The 11945-nt window shown below is 46.9% G+C and overlaps 1 protein-coding gene across 1 annotated transcript in view; it reads left to right on the top strand.

The window, feature by feature from the left end:
* The first annotated feature begins 3007 nt into the window (after window positions 1-3007).
* Window positions 3008-11945, top strand: part of RNFT1 (ring finger protein, transmembrane 1) — a 33251-nt gene continuing 24313 nt past the window's right edge. The window contains exons 1-2 of the mRNA XM_081941994.1: window positions 3008-3238; window positions 8030-8466. Coding sequence (XP_081798120.1) covers window positions 8085-8466 — 382 coding nt within the window. The 5' untranslated portion in view covers window positions 3008-3238; window positions 8030-8084. The remainder of the gene's footprint in view (window positions 3239-8029; window positions 8467-11945) is intronic.

The following is an 11945-nucleotide window of genomic DNA, read 5'->3' as shown; positions in this document are numbered from 1 at the left end:
TGAATGGGTAGGTGCAAAAGGAATACAGACTGATATTTTTACTTTTACTTTTTTTGGGGGGGGGGAATTCCTGCATCTTCCTTCTACTTGCTCTGGCCCACTGATATTACAGGTAGTCCTCGACTTACACCAGTTAATTTATTGACTGTTGTAAGTTACAACATCACTGAAAAAAGTGACTTATGAACATTTTTTACACTGATGACCATTGCAGTAACCCTGTAGTCACTTGATCAAAATTCAAAAGTTTGGCAAGTGGCTCATATTTATGACGGTCGCACTGACTCGGGGGTCACGCCATCCCCTTTTATGAGTGATAAGCAACGTCAATGGGGAAACCAGATTCACCGTGTGTCTAACTTAACCATTGAAGTGATTCACTTAACAAGAGTGGCAAGAAATGGGGCAAAAGTCACTTTAACAAATGTCTCACTTAGCAACATAAATCTTTGCTCAATTGTGGTCGTAAGCTGAGGACGATCTGTATTAAAATGAAATAAAATAAATGTTATTTTCCACAGGCAAAGTATTCTGTTTGGGTGGCAGTTAAAAGACAAAGGCTGCTGATATTTTAATTTGTTTGTTTCCCATCTCCAGCAGAACTTCACGGAACATCATTTTTCAGATTTTCCCATAACGCCGAGTCAATTTGAAAACAGCAGGACAGGCCCCCAAATGCAAATTTTAATTATTGCAGAACACACGTGGCAAGGAAGTGGCAAGTCTCGCAGATTTCTATCCATCATTCTTAAAAACAACTGTAATATCCTGTGGAGGAAAGCTGTGGCAAATCTAGACCGCAATACTAAAAAGCAGAGACATCCCCTTGCCAACCAAAGTGCATCTAGTCAAGGCTCTGTTTTTCCCAGTTGCAATGGATGGCTGTGAAAGTTGGATCATAAGGAAGGCTTAAGCGCCAAAGAATGGAGGTCTTTGAACTCTGGTGCTGGAGAAGACTCCTGTGAGTCCCTCGGACTGCAAGGCCATCCAACTGGTCAGTCCTAGAGGAGATCAACCCTGACTGCTCTTTAGAAGGCCAGATCCTGAAGAGGAAACTCAAATGCTTTGGCCACCTAATGAGAAGGAAGGACTCCCTGGAGAAGAGCCTAATGCTGGGAAAGATGGAGGGCAAAAGAAGAAGAAGGGGACGACAGAGAAGGAGGTGGCTGGATGGAGTCACCGAAGCAGTCGGCGTGAGCTTAAATGGACTCCAGAGGATGGTGGAGGACAGGAAGGCCTGGAGGAACATTGTCCATGGGGTCGCGATGGGTCGGACACAACTTCGCAACTAACAACAACAAAAAATATCAGAGATGGGGCAAAGGATCCATAATCCAGTAGATCCACCTGGTTTATCTGTCTCAGTGAAAACCTGTGTTATTGTGGGGAAAAATAGCAATAGGAAATAGCAGGTGATCCTTGACGTACGACCACAATTCAGCCCAATGTTTCCATTCTAAGCCAGGCAGTTGTTAAGTAAGTTTTGCCCCGTTTTATGACCTTTCTTGCCATAGTCATTAAGGTTGTTCTGCATTTGTTCAGTTAGTAATTTGGTCGCTAAGGGATTCGGGCTTCCCCATTGACTTCGCTTGTCAGAAGGTCACAAAAGGGGATTGCATGAACCCCTGGGCCCTGCAGCCGTCATAAATATGAGCCAGTGGCCAAGCGCCTGAATTTTGATCACATGACCCTGGGGATGCTGCAATGGTCATAAGTGTGAAAAATGGTCACAAGTCACTTTTTAAAAAAATGCTGTTGTAATTTTGAATGTTCACTAAATGAATGGTCGTAAGTCAAGGACTACTTGTAGTTTGCATTAGGCCTGAAGCCCACCATGCTATAGAATAAGATTCAGGTAGTTCTTTCTTTTTTTAATATTTTTTTATTTTAAATACAAATAATACAAACATAGTACATATACATCTAAATACAAAAAAAGGAAAAAACACAAATATTACAGTGCACACAGCCCCAGATTAATTTTTCCTTATATTTCTTCTTTTATCACAACTAATTGTGCCCTTATAAATACAATTGAGCCCTATGCCCTCCAAAACAGCATATATTCTTCAGTAGGTTTATTCCCTTTGCCTTCCACCAACAGTTTTTTTGTAAACCCCCCCCCCATTTTATTATAATTGTTAACTTTAATCATCCCTTTTTAAAATTTAATTTCTGTTAATTTATCATTTGTTGCCATACTCCAGATGTCATTGTACCACTCATTTCTTTGAAGATACCCAATATTCAGCCATCACTAATCTAGCTGCCGAGATCCAGGTAGTCCTTGATTTATGACAATTAAGCCTGGAATTATGGTCATAAATCGCGACGGTCCTTAAGTGGGTCACCCCTTGAAGGGGCATGATTTTATGATTTGTGCTCACTTTTTCCCCCAGTAATGTTATATTTGAACAGTCACTAAACGAATGTCTGTACAACCTGTACTGATGAACTTATAAGGTCTCTGGGGATCATTAATTACTTAATGATTAATTAAGTCATTAACTTTTCCCCAACTAGGCGCAAACAGCCACAGTACAGCAGGGCAAGCCCCGCCCCTCCGCGGCCCCGCCCCAACCCCACCCTTTCGCGGCGACGCCTCTAGTTCCACCCCCCCCCCGCGGAAACGCCTCCCCCGGAGCCGCCTTTCCGCAGTGACGTCCCTAACTCCGCCCCCCGCGGCGACGTCCCTAGCTCCGTCTCCCACGCAACACCTCCCCCAGCGCGGCCTTTCAGCTGCGACGTCCATAACCCCGCCCTGCTGGGACATCCCTAGCTCCGCCCCCGCAGCAACGCCTCCTCCCCAGCGCCGCCCTTCCGCGGCGACGTTCCTAACCCCGCCCTCCCTGCGGTGACGACCATAGCTCCGCCCGCCGCGGTGATGTTTATGGCTCCGGCCCCAAACGCTACACCTCTCTAGCCCCGCCCTTCCGCAGCGACGTCCCTAGCTCCGCCCCGCGGCGACGCCTCAAGCCCCACAGCGCCGCCCCTGTTGCCGTGGCGACCACTTTTTTAAGGCCTGCTTTCCTTCTCCTCCTCCTCCTCCAGCCGGCGTGGCCACGCCTCTTCCTCCACGGAGCCGGTAGTCGGAGGCAGCTGATCGTCGCTCGCTTGGTCGGTGGCTCCGTCGGAGACTGGCGCTTGGTCGGCCGTCCTCGCGGCTGCCATGGCGGTGGAGGCGAGACCCGGGCCTCCCGGAAAGGCCTCGCCATGAAACTCCGGCCCGCTATGAGAGGTGCGTGACGGGGAGGGCCGCCGGCGGGAAAGCAGCGATCTCTAAGAGTCCGAGGTCTCGGCTGCCACCCCGACCCCCGCGTCCCCCATCCGGCCGCTTGGAGACTACACCTCCCATCATCCCCTAGGCGGGAGAGCGAGAAGGGGGGGAAGAGCTGAGAGTAGGCGGCTGTCGCGGAAGCTAGGAAAAAGCGGTCGGATGGGAGGCCACCAGGTAATCCCACTGTAATCTAAACCTGGGTTTTCCCCTCTTGGCTCCTTTAAAACGGGTGGACTTCAACTCCCAGAATTAAAGCATGGGGAATTGTAGTCCATCCATCTCAAAGCGTGCTGGCTGAGGAATTGTGGGAGTTGTAGTCCACTCTTCTTAAAGCCTGCTGCTAGGAGATCCTGGGAGTTCAACTTCACTTTTCTTAAAGAGACCAAGCCTGGGAAACACTGGTCTAAACTGGGAAATCACCCAGGCCTCATGGAAGTCATCAGCCACCCACTAACCACCTGTTAATGTGTCCTTGAAATGATCAGGAAGTGGCCTGGCTTTATATTTGGCTTGGTATTCCAGTTCATTAACTTCCTTCCAAGGCCTGGAAGAGAAGCATCGGCCCAACATGGTGTTTTGGGGAAGAGGAATTTTGTGGCCAGGACCTGGCTGGGCTCTGCCCATGCTTAGGGGTACTGTAGTTCCTGCCGCTCTGGTTGCACCAGTCATGCCCTGCCTTTCAAACAGGATTGGGGACTAAGTCCTAGTCCTCAAGGGGATACAGAGTATTACTATTATGTGTTCCATTTGTCACAATGAGAGCAGTGATTAATCCCTTTTCTTCAAAAAGGATTTAGTTTGATTTCCTTCTCCTGCAATGCATTGTTGATTGTGTAAAACTGAGTACATGAAGTCCTCGACTTACAACCATTTGTTTAGTGAATGTTCGAAATTACGATGAGACTGAAAAAAGCGACTTATGACTGTCTATGAGATTCTCAAGTCATCCAGGTCACGGTTGTCCCAAAGGTGCTTTTTTTTAAGAGGCAACGGGACATTCTGGTTTTTTCCTTGAAGATGTTTCACTTCTTATCCAAGAAGCTTCTTCAGCTCTGACTGGATGGTGGGGAATAGAAGGATTTATACTCCTTGCAGACAGCTGGTCATTTGCATCCTTTTAGAGAGTCATTATGGCCACCTGGAAGTTTATCTGTGTTAGCAGGTAACTAATGTTCAAAGAAAAACCGGAAGCCTCCAGTTGCCTCTTGAAAAAAAACACCAATGGGAGACTTACGACTGTTTATCACAATTATGATTGTTGCTTTCTCCCTGTTGTTGTGTGATTAAAATTCAGACGGTTGGTGACTGGCATGTACTCGTGATGGTTGCAGTATCCTGGAGTTAATGGGATCACTTTTTGGTGACCTTTCTGCCAAGCAAACTCAATGGGGAAGCCAGATTCATGTAACAACCATGTTACTAACTGAACAATTGCAGGGATTCACTTAACAACTAACAGAGTAATAGAATCGGAAGGGACCTTTGTGGTCTTCTAGTCCAACCCCCTGCTCAAGCAGAAGGAAAGTATGCTTTGCAATGGGATTTGTTGTGTATTTATTTGTATTTATTAGTTTGTGAAACATGTATAAGATAGCAGGTGTAAATATAAACATGGGCATGAATGAAAGAAATGAATACAAATAAACATGTCGTAAAATGGGGCAAAATTCACATAACTGTCTTGCTTAGCGATGGAAATTTTTGGTTCACTTGTGGTCATAAATTAAGGACTATCTGTCCCAGCTGCCTTCCTAAAATAAGACCAATGTCCTCAGCCCCTCATTTGGGGGGGGGGGACACACCTCCCAACCTACAAAATGCCATTTTTTCCCGTAATCCTGGCATTTAAAATGTAGATTTGGGGGAAAGTCCTTTCCCATTTGTCTCGAAATCATGGGAGTTGTAGCCCAAAACACCTGGATAGCTCCAAATTGCCTACAGTCTGCGTGCAGAGCCTGGAAACTTGATTTTGTTCATTTTATTCGCCAGGAATTTATCTGATCTCGGTTTTATCATGTTGGCTTGTTCCCCCTTCCCAACACGTCAGGGCTTGCTGATTGTGGTTTATAAACGTTAATTGACATATTGGTGTGCTGTGTGAATTCACCCAGTTGTGGCTAATTAAATGAATCCTACTTAAAGCCACATCACATAGTTTGGCTTATTGTGTGAACAGGATCATTCAGGAAATTATCAAACACCCATTTGTCCAGGATACAATGAGAACTGGTAGCGTGTAGCAGCAGCCCAAAACGTTAATACAATAATGGAGTAAATCAAGATCATGAAAAGTATTACTACGGCTTTTTAAAACCCAAGTAAGACCACTCCTTTCTTATGGTCCAACTTTCACAACCATACATTCCCAGTTGCAATGGATGGCTGTGAATGTTGGATTGTAAGAAAGGCTGAGCACCAAAGAATGGAGGCCTTTGAATTCTGGTGCTGGAGAAGACTCCTGCATTGAGTCCCTTGGACTGCAAGGCCATCCAACCGGTCAGTCCTAGAGGAGATCCACCCTGACTGCTCTTTAGAAGGCCAGATCCTGAAGAGGAAACTCAAAGACTTTGGCCACCTAATGAGAAGGAAGGACTCCCTGGAGAAGAGCCTCATGCTGGGAACGATGGAGGGCAAAAGAAGAAGAAAGGGATGGCAGAGAAGGAGGTGGCTGGATGGAGTCACCGAAGCAGAAGGCGTGAGCTTAAATGGACTCCAGAGGATGGTAGAGGACAGGAAGGCCTGGAGGAACGTTGTCCAAAGGGTTGCGATGGGTCGGACACGACCGTAACTAACAACAACAAAGACCACACCTGGAAGACTGCAACCAATTTTGGTCACCATACTAGAAAGAAAATGTTGAGACTTTGGAAAAAGTTCAGAGAAGAGCAGCTAAGGTGATCAAAGGCCTGGAGGATAAAACATCTGAAGAACATCTGCAGGATTTGGCTTTGGCTAGTCTAGAGAAAAGAAGAATTAGGAGTTACATGATTGCAGTCTTCTAGTTTTGAGGGGCTGCTATAAAGAGGAGGGGGTCAATTTATTTTCCAAAGCACCAGAAGGCCAGACAAGAAATAATGGTTGGAAACTAATCAAGGAGAGAAGCAACCTGGAATTAAGGAGAAACTTCCTAACAGTCAGGACAATTAACCAGTGGAACAGCTTGCTTCCAGAAATTGTGGGCGCTCCATCACCAGATGTTTTTAAGAAGTGTCTAGACAGTCACTTATCTAAAATGATAGAGGTTCTCCTGCTTGAGCTGGGCTAGAAGACCTCCAAGGTCCCTTCCAGCCGTGTGTTTCTATGATTTTGCGCTCTCTAGTTCTAGTTTGTCCTTCCCCCCTTTTCCCCAGGAAATCTTAGATTTACAAAAACAAACACTAGCCCAGTGTTGGCGAACCTTTTTGGCACTGAGTGGCAAAATGGGAATGCGCCAGCGGGTGCCAGAAAGCAGAAGAGCAGCCGCCCAGAGTGCATGCGGGCGCCAGGAAGACGATCTTCCAGTTTCTGGCGCGCATGCACGCACAAGGACCAGCTGGCACTCTGGAAACCGGAAAATCATTTACCTGGCGCACTCATGCACACAGTGCGACTCTTCTTCTGGTTTCCGGCACTCCCGCATGCGCGAAGACCAGCTGGCTGGAACGCCGAAACCTGGAAGAGCAACGGGCGATGGCTTGCGTACCCGGAGAGATGGCTCTGCGTGCCACTTCCGCCACGCCAGCCATAGGTTCGCCATCACAGCACTAGCCTGTTGGCATTTGTTTGCTTATTTACATATTTATCCTTCTTTTTATGCCTTTCTTCCGAGGAATTCGTCTCCCCTCCTTTTTCGGCTCTGAATAACTGTGAGAGAGGACCAGCCAACTGGGGTATTGTCACTTAATGTCCTTTACGGCCACTTAAGGGGGTGAACTTGCGTTCTCGCCAACTTTGGCTGCTCTCCAGAATCTTTGCTTCACAGCATATCAATTTCTGTAGGTAAAACAGATCCTAATTAAAAGGTGGTAAACGCCAACACGAAGCGCCGTTTAATGGGCTTCCGGCAATTTCGCAAGTTTTATCTCCACATTAAAAGCTGGGGTCCCAGCTGGCAAAAGTTGCTTTCATGATGATGACCCATAAGAATTAAAGTCCCGTATGAAAACCCAGGTTAGAGAATTGCAAGGATTCTCTTGGTTAATAAGCTCCCACCTGCCACTTTTCAGGCGATGGTTTTCACACAGGCAGTCCTTGACTTATGACCACAATTGTGTCCATTTTCAGTTGTTAAGTGAGACCTTTGTTAAGTGGGTTTTGCCACATTGTACGACTTTTCTTGCCACGGTTGTGAAGTGAATCACTTCAGTTGTTAAAAGTTAGGAACATGGCTGTTAAGTGAATCTGGCTTCCCCATTGACGTTATTTGTCAGAAGGTCGTAAAAGGGGATCACATGATCCCGGAACACAGCAAAGGTCATACATATGGACTGGGTTGCTTGGCATCTGAAACAGTGATGGGATTCAAAAAAATGTACTACCAGTTTTGTGGGCGTGGCGTGGCAAGGATACTGCAAAATCCCCATTCCCTCCCCACCCCACTAACCTGCTTTCCAGCTCCGTTCTCCTGTTCAGGGCAACAAAGTATCAGCTGGGAGACAGCAGGGGCGGGGCCAGCCTATTTGCCAGTTCTCCGAACTACTTAAAATTTCTGCTATCGGTTCTCCATCGCAGCTGAACACAGAGCCTGACTGTTCGTTTCTTTCCTCCTGTTAGGAATCATCACACCGCAAACCAACCCGTGGAAGCAGGTCACCACCTGTTCCGTACCATGCAGTCCAATTCGAACGTTCGGCACAGTGGACTTAACAACGGCCATAGTCACAGCCCCCCCTGCCAGGGCCCTCACGCCACGCGGTCTCCAGGAGAGGAACCTTGCCAGCACGGAGGGGACATTCACATCCAAATGACCTCGGCGGTCGGGGAACCAGAGGCCAACGCTGGCTGCCGGCAACATTCGCGGTCGGGGACTCAGAGTCGGCCGCACGGCCAGACACCCGGGGAAACCAGAAGCGGTCACTCGGGGGGTTCATCCGCGGAAGAACAAAGAGACAGTTCTCTCTCGGAACTCAAATACCTCCTTCAGTGGCTGCACAAGAGCATCCCGTACATCTTGATTTTGTCCATCAAAATTCTCGTGCAACATATCATTGGTAGCGTATCCACCGACTGGTGTTTTGGAAACACCTAAGTTTTATTTTTTTAAGTGTTATTTGAAAGTGATGAGTGAATTGGGTGTGGATCCGTCTGGCCTTCAAGACCGGAGGTTTTGGACCCTAAAAAAAATAAAATCCAGTGGGAAGCTCAGCTAAATTTGATGTCCCGTATAAAAGAAGCACGCCAATTCAATTTCCATCTCCTCCCCCCTTTGATTTTCATAATTTGGATATATGATTTGGGGATTTTGAGACCTCCCTAATGCTTCAAATCCTGTTGTTTCAACCCCAAAGGCCAGTAACTTGCTTTAAAAATTAGACATGGATTTACCGTATTTTTCAGAGTATAAGACGCATCTTTTTCCCCCTTTAAAAAAAGGGTGAAAATCTGGATGCGCCTTATACCCTGAATACAGCATTTTTGGCCTCCCAAATCCCCGTCCCTTTTGCAAAAATGGGCGTGCATAGGTTTTGGGAGGCCTGCAAAGGGCTCCTGGGGGCTGAGGTGGGCAAACGCGAGTGAAAAATGGGTCATTTTTTTTGCTCATTTTTGCCCCTCCTCGCCTCCCTGCCTCCCCCCCCCCCCTGCAACTCACAGGAGCACTTTACAAGCCTCTCAAACTCTCTAGATGCCCCGTTTTTCACAAAAAACGAGGCATGCAGAGGGTTTGGGAGGCCTGCAGGGTGCAAAAGCTTTTTAAAAAAATTACCTCTTCAAAATCTTGGTGCGTCTTATACTCTGTTGCGTCTTAGGCTCCGAAAAATACAGTAAGCCCTTTTTAAAAAAACCTTTAAACGATCCTCAGTCTAGGTAGTTCTTGACTTATAACCAACTGCTTAGTGACTGTTTGAAGTTACGATGGGCCTCCCCAGATTCACGGGCTTTGGTTGCATTTTGGGTGCTTGACGCCCATGCCTCATTCGCAGGATCCTGCAGTCAGGTGACCACAATTGACTTTTCTTGCCCAAAATCCAGGATTTCCTCCTGGCTTCCGGCAAAAAAAAAAAAAAGGCCCTTTGACGACAATGGATTTAATTTATGACCATTGTGTCTGCTTAACAATCACCATGAAAAAAATAAAAATAAAATCAGGGGTGGAGAAACGGCGACCTATATAAGGATGGGCGCAATTTATGAGCATAATTCCAGATTCAATGGTTGTAAGTCAGCTTCCTGAGTATTACTTTATACAGTCCTCAACTTACAACAGCTTTTTAGGGACCGTTTGAAGCTGAAAAAGGCACTGAAAAAAGTGACTAATGACCATTTTCCACACTTATGAAGCAGGGGTGGATTCCTAACGGCATTGGTACTGGTTCGCCACGCTTGCGCGTACACCAGGCATGTTACTGGTGCATGTGTAGTTCACTGTAAATTGTTCTGCGCATGCGTGAAGACCATGAAAAGCTAATAAAAAACATGCCGGCAAACGGCAGTGGAGACCAGAGAACTGGTTTGGGGGCGTGGCCAGCCTGGGTCGCTGCCGGTTCTGTGACCGCTACCGGTTCGCCCGAACTGGTAGAAACCCACCTCTGTTATAAAGTGTGTGGCATCCCCTAGGAGAGTGATTGACATTTGGATGCTTGACAACTGATTCATATTTATGACTGTTGCAGTGTCCTGGAGTCATGCGATCCCCTTGTGCGACCTTCTGACAAGCAAAGTCAATGGGGAAGACAGATTCCCTTAACAAGTGCAGTGATTCACTGAACAACTGTGGCAAGAGTAGGGCAAAAACCAAATTTCTCACTTAACAATAGAAATTTTGGGTTCAATTGTGGTCGTACATCGAGGACTACCTATAGTATTGTCGGCTTGAGGCCTAATGCAACCTATGGGTAGTCCCAACCGCTTAGTTTCTGTTCAAAGTTACAACAACCCTAAAAAAGGTACTTATCATTTTACACACTTAACAACCCTTGCAGCCTCCCCCACGGTCACAGGATCAAAATTCAGACGCTTGGCCACGGACTCATATTTATGACGGTTGCAGTGTCCCGGGCTACTGTGATCCCCTTTTTGTGACTGTCTGACAAGCAAAATCCATGGGGAATCCCAATGTACTTAAGGAGCACGTTAACTACCATAACAACAGCTCTGATTCACTTAATTGTGGGTAGAAAGGTTGTAAAATGAGGTAAAACTCTCTTAACGACTTAAACCCTTTTGCTTCTGTCTGCCATAGAGAAGATAATTCCTTTTCTGGAGAGTTTCTTGATTTATAAACCAGGATTTGGAAAAAACTCTTTGCAGTCCCTTTGAATAAGTTGCTTTTTTAAGATCTTATCTGTTCTGACACGAAGCCGACTCCTCGTCCCGATAAACCCCTTTTATTTAATTGACAGTGAATTCCTCTCCAGCAAAGTCTTCCCTCTCCCACCGTCTTTCATGATAGTTCACAACTACCGACCTTTATCAGGCTTGGAGAGTGGCCAGGCCCATATCTTTCAGATGCCGCAATACTTGGCAAGAATGCAGGAATGAACTAATGGTCTCCTGCAAACTCCACTCCCCTTTCGCTCCTCTTTTATTCCCTATGGGAGGGGCCATTCACCGTCCACCTCTGGCCTTACTCCCAAGTTGACCCCTGTTCTTTAGCTCTTCCCTTCGTCTGGCAACTCTGCGCATGCGTATACTGGGAACAGGCTCCAGCTGTTTGTCTGCCTCACTGATGTCCAACTCCGAAGGCAGCTGATAACTGTCAGACGGCCCTGGCCCCCTCTCTGCCTCCAACACAGAGCTTTCCCCAGACTCCGTGACTGGCCCATGTTCCTCCCCAACCTCCTCAATGTCCGAATCTACTGCCAGCTCTGCTGGCCGCTGGCGGGCCACACCCCTCTTGAATTGTGGTACCCAAAAGTGATTTTGTTTTTAACTAGAGACAAAATAGTTTCTCCTGCTCTGCTTCAACAGAGACTAAACCAAAGCCCTAAGGCAGGGATGGCGAATCTTTTCGGCACCAAGTGCCCAGGTCAGAACGCATGCATGTCATAGTGCCGGAAACCCGAAGATCAGCTGGCCAGTGCACATGCGTGCACCAGCCAGCTGGCCTTTGGCATTTCTGGCGCTTGCGAAGACCAACTGCTGCGGTAGAAATAGGAAGAGCAGCTGGCAATGGTGCCTGTGTCCACAGAGAGGGCTCTGCGTGCCACAGATTCGCCATCTCTGCCCTAAGGCCTCCAAAGGGTTGAAAATTAGAACATTTGTCCTGCTGTATAATGTTTTTGTTCTGTCTCCTTCAGGAGCACTGGAAACCAAAATCACAACCTTCCTCTATTTCTTTATGATGTTCCCACACCACCCACCTCCTTCAAGGAGATTTTTTAAGGATTTAGGCAATCCCTGACTGATCTGCAGCTTTGCCGATTACAGTTGTAAGTTGTGATGGTCGTGAACCAGGTCATCAGCGGCCAATGTGATTTTGTGATTTATTTGTGTGTGTGTGTGTGTGTGTGGCATTGTGAGATGGCCGTAA

Source organism: Natrix helvetica (assembly GCF_964273705.1).
Source record: "Natrix helvetica genome assembly, chromosome: 2".
In the NCBI taxonomy this organism is placed as follows: domain Eukaryota; kingdom Metazoa; phylum Chordata; class Lepidosauria; order Squamata; family Natricidae; genus Natrix; species Natrix helvetica.
The sequence above is the reverse complement of the archived record's forward strand: the minus strand, read 5'-3'. Positions and strand labels throughout refer to the sequence as shown.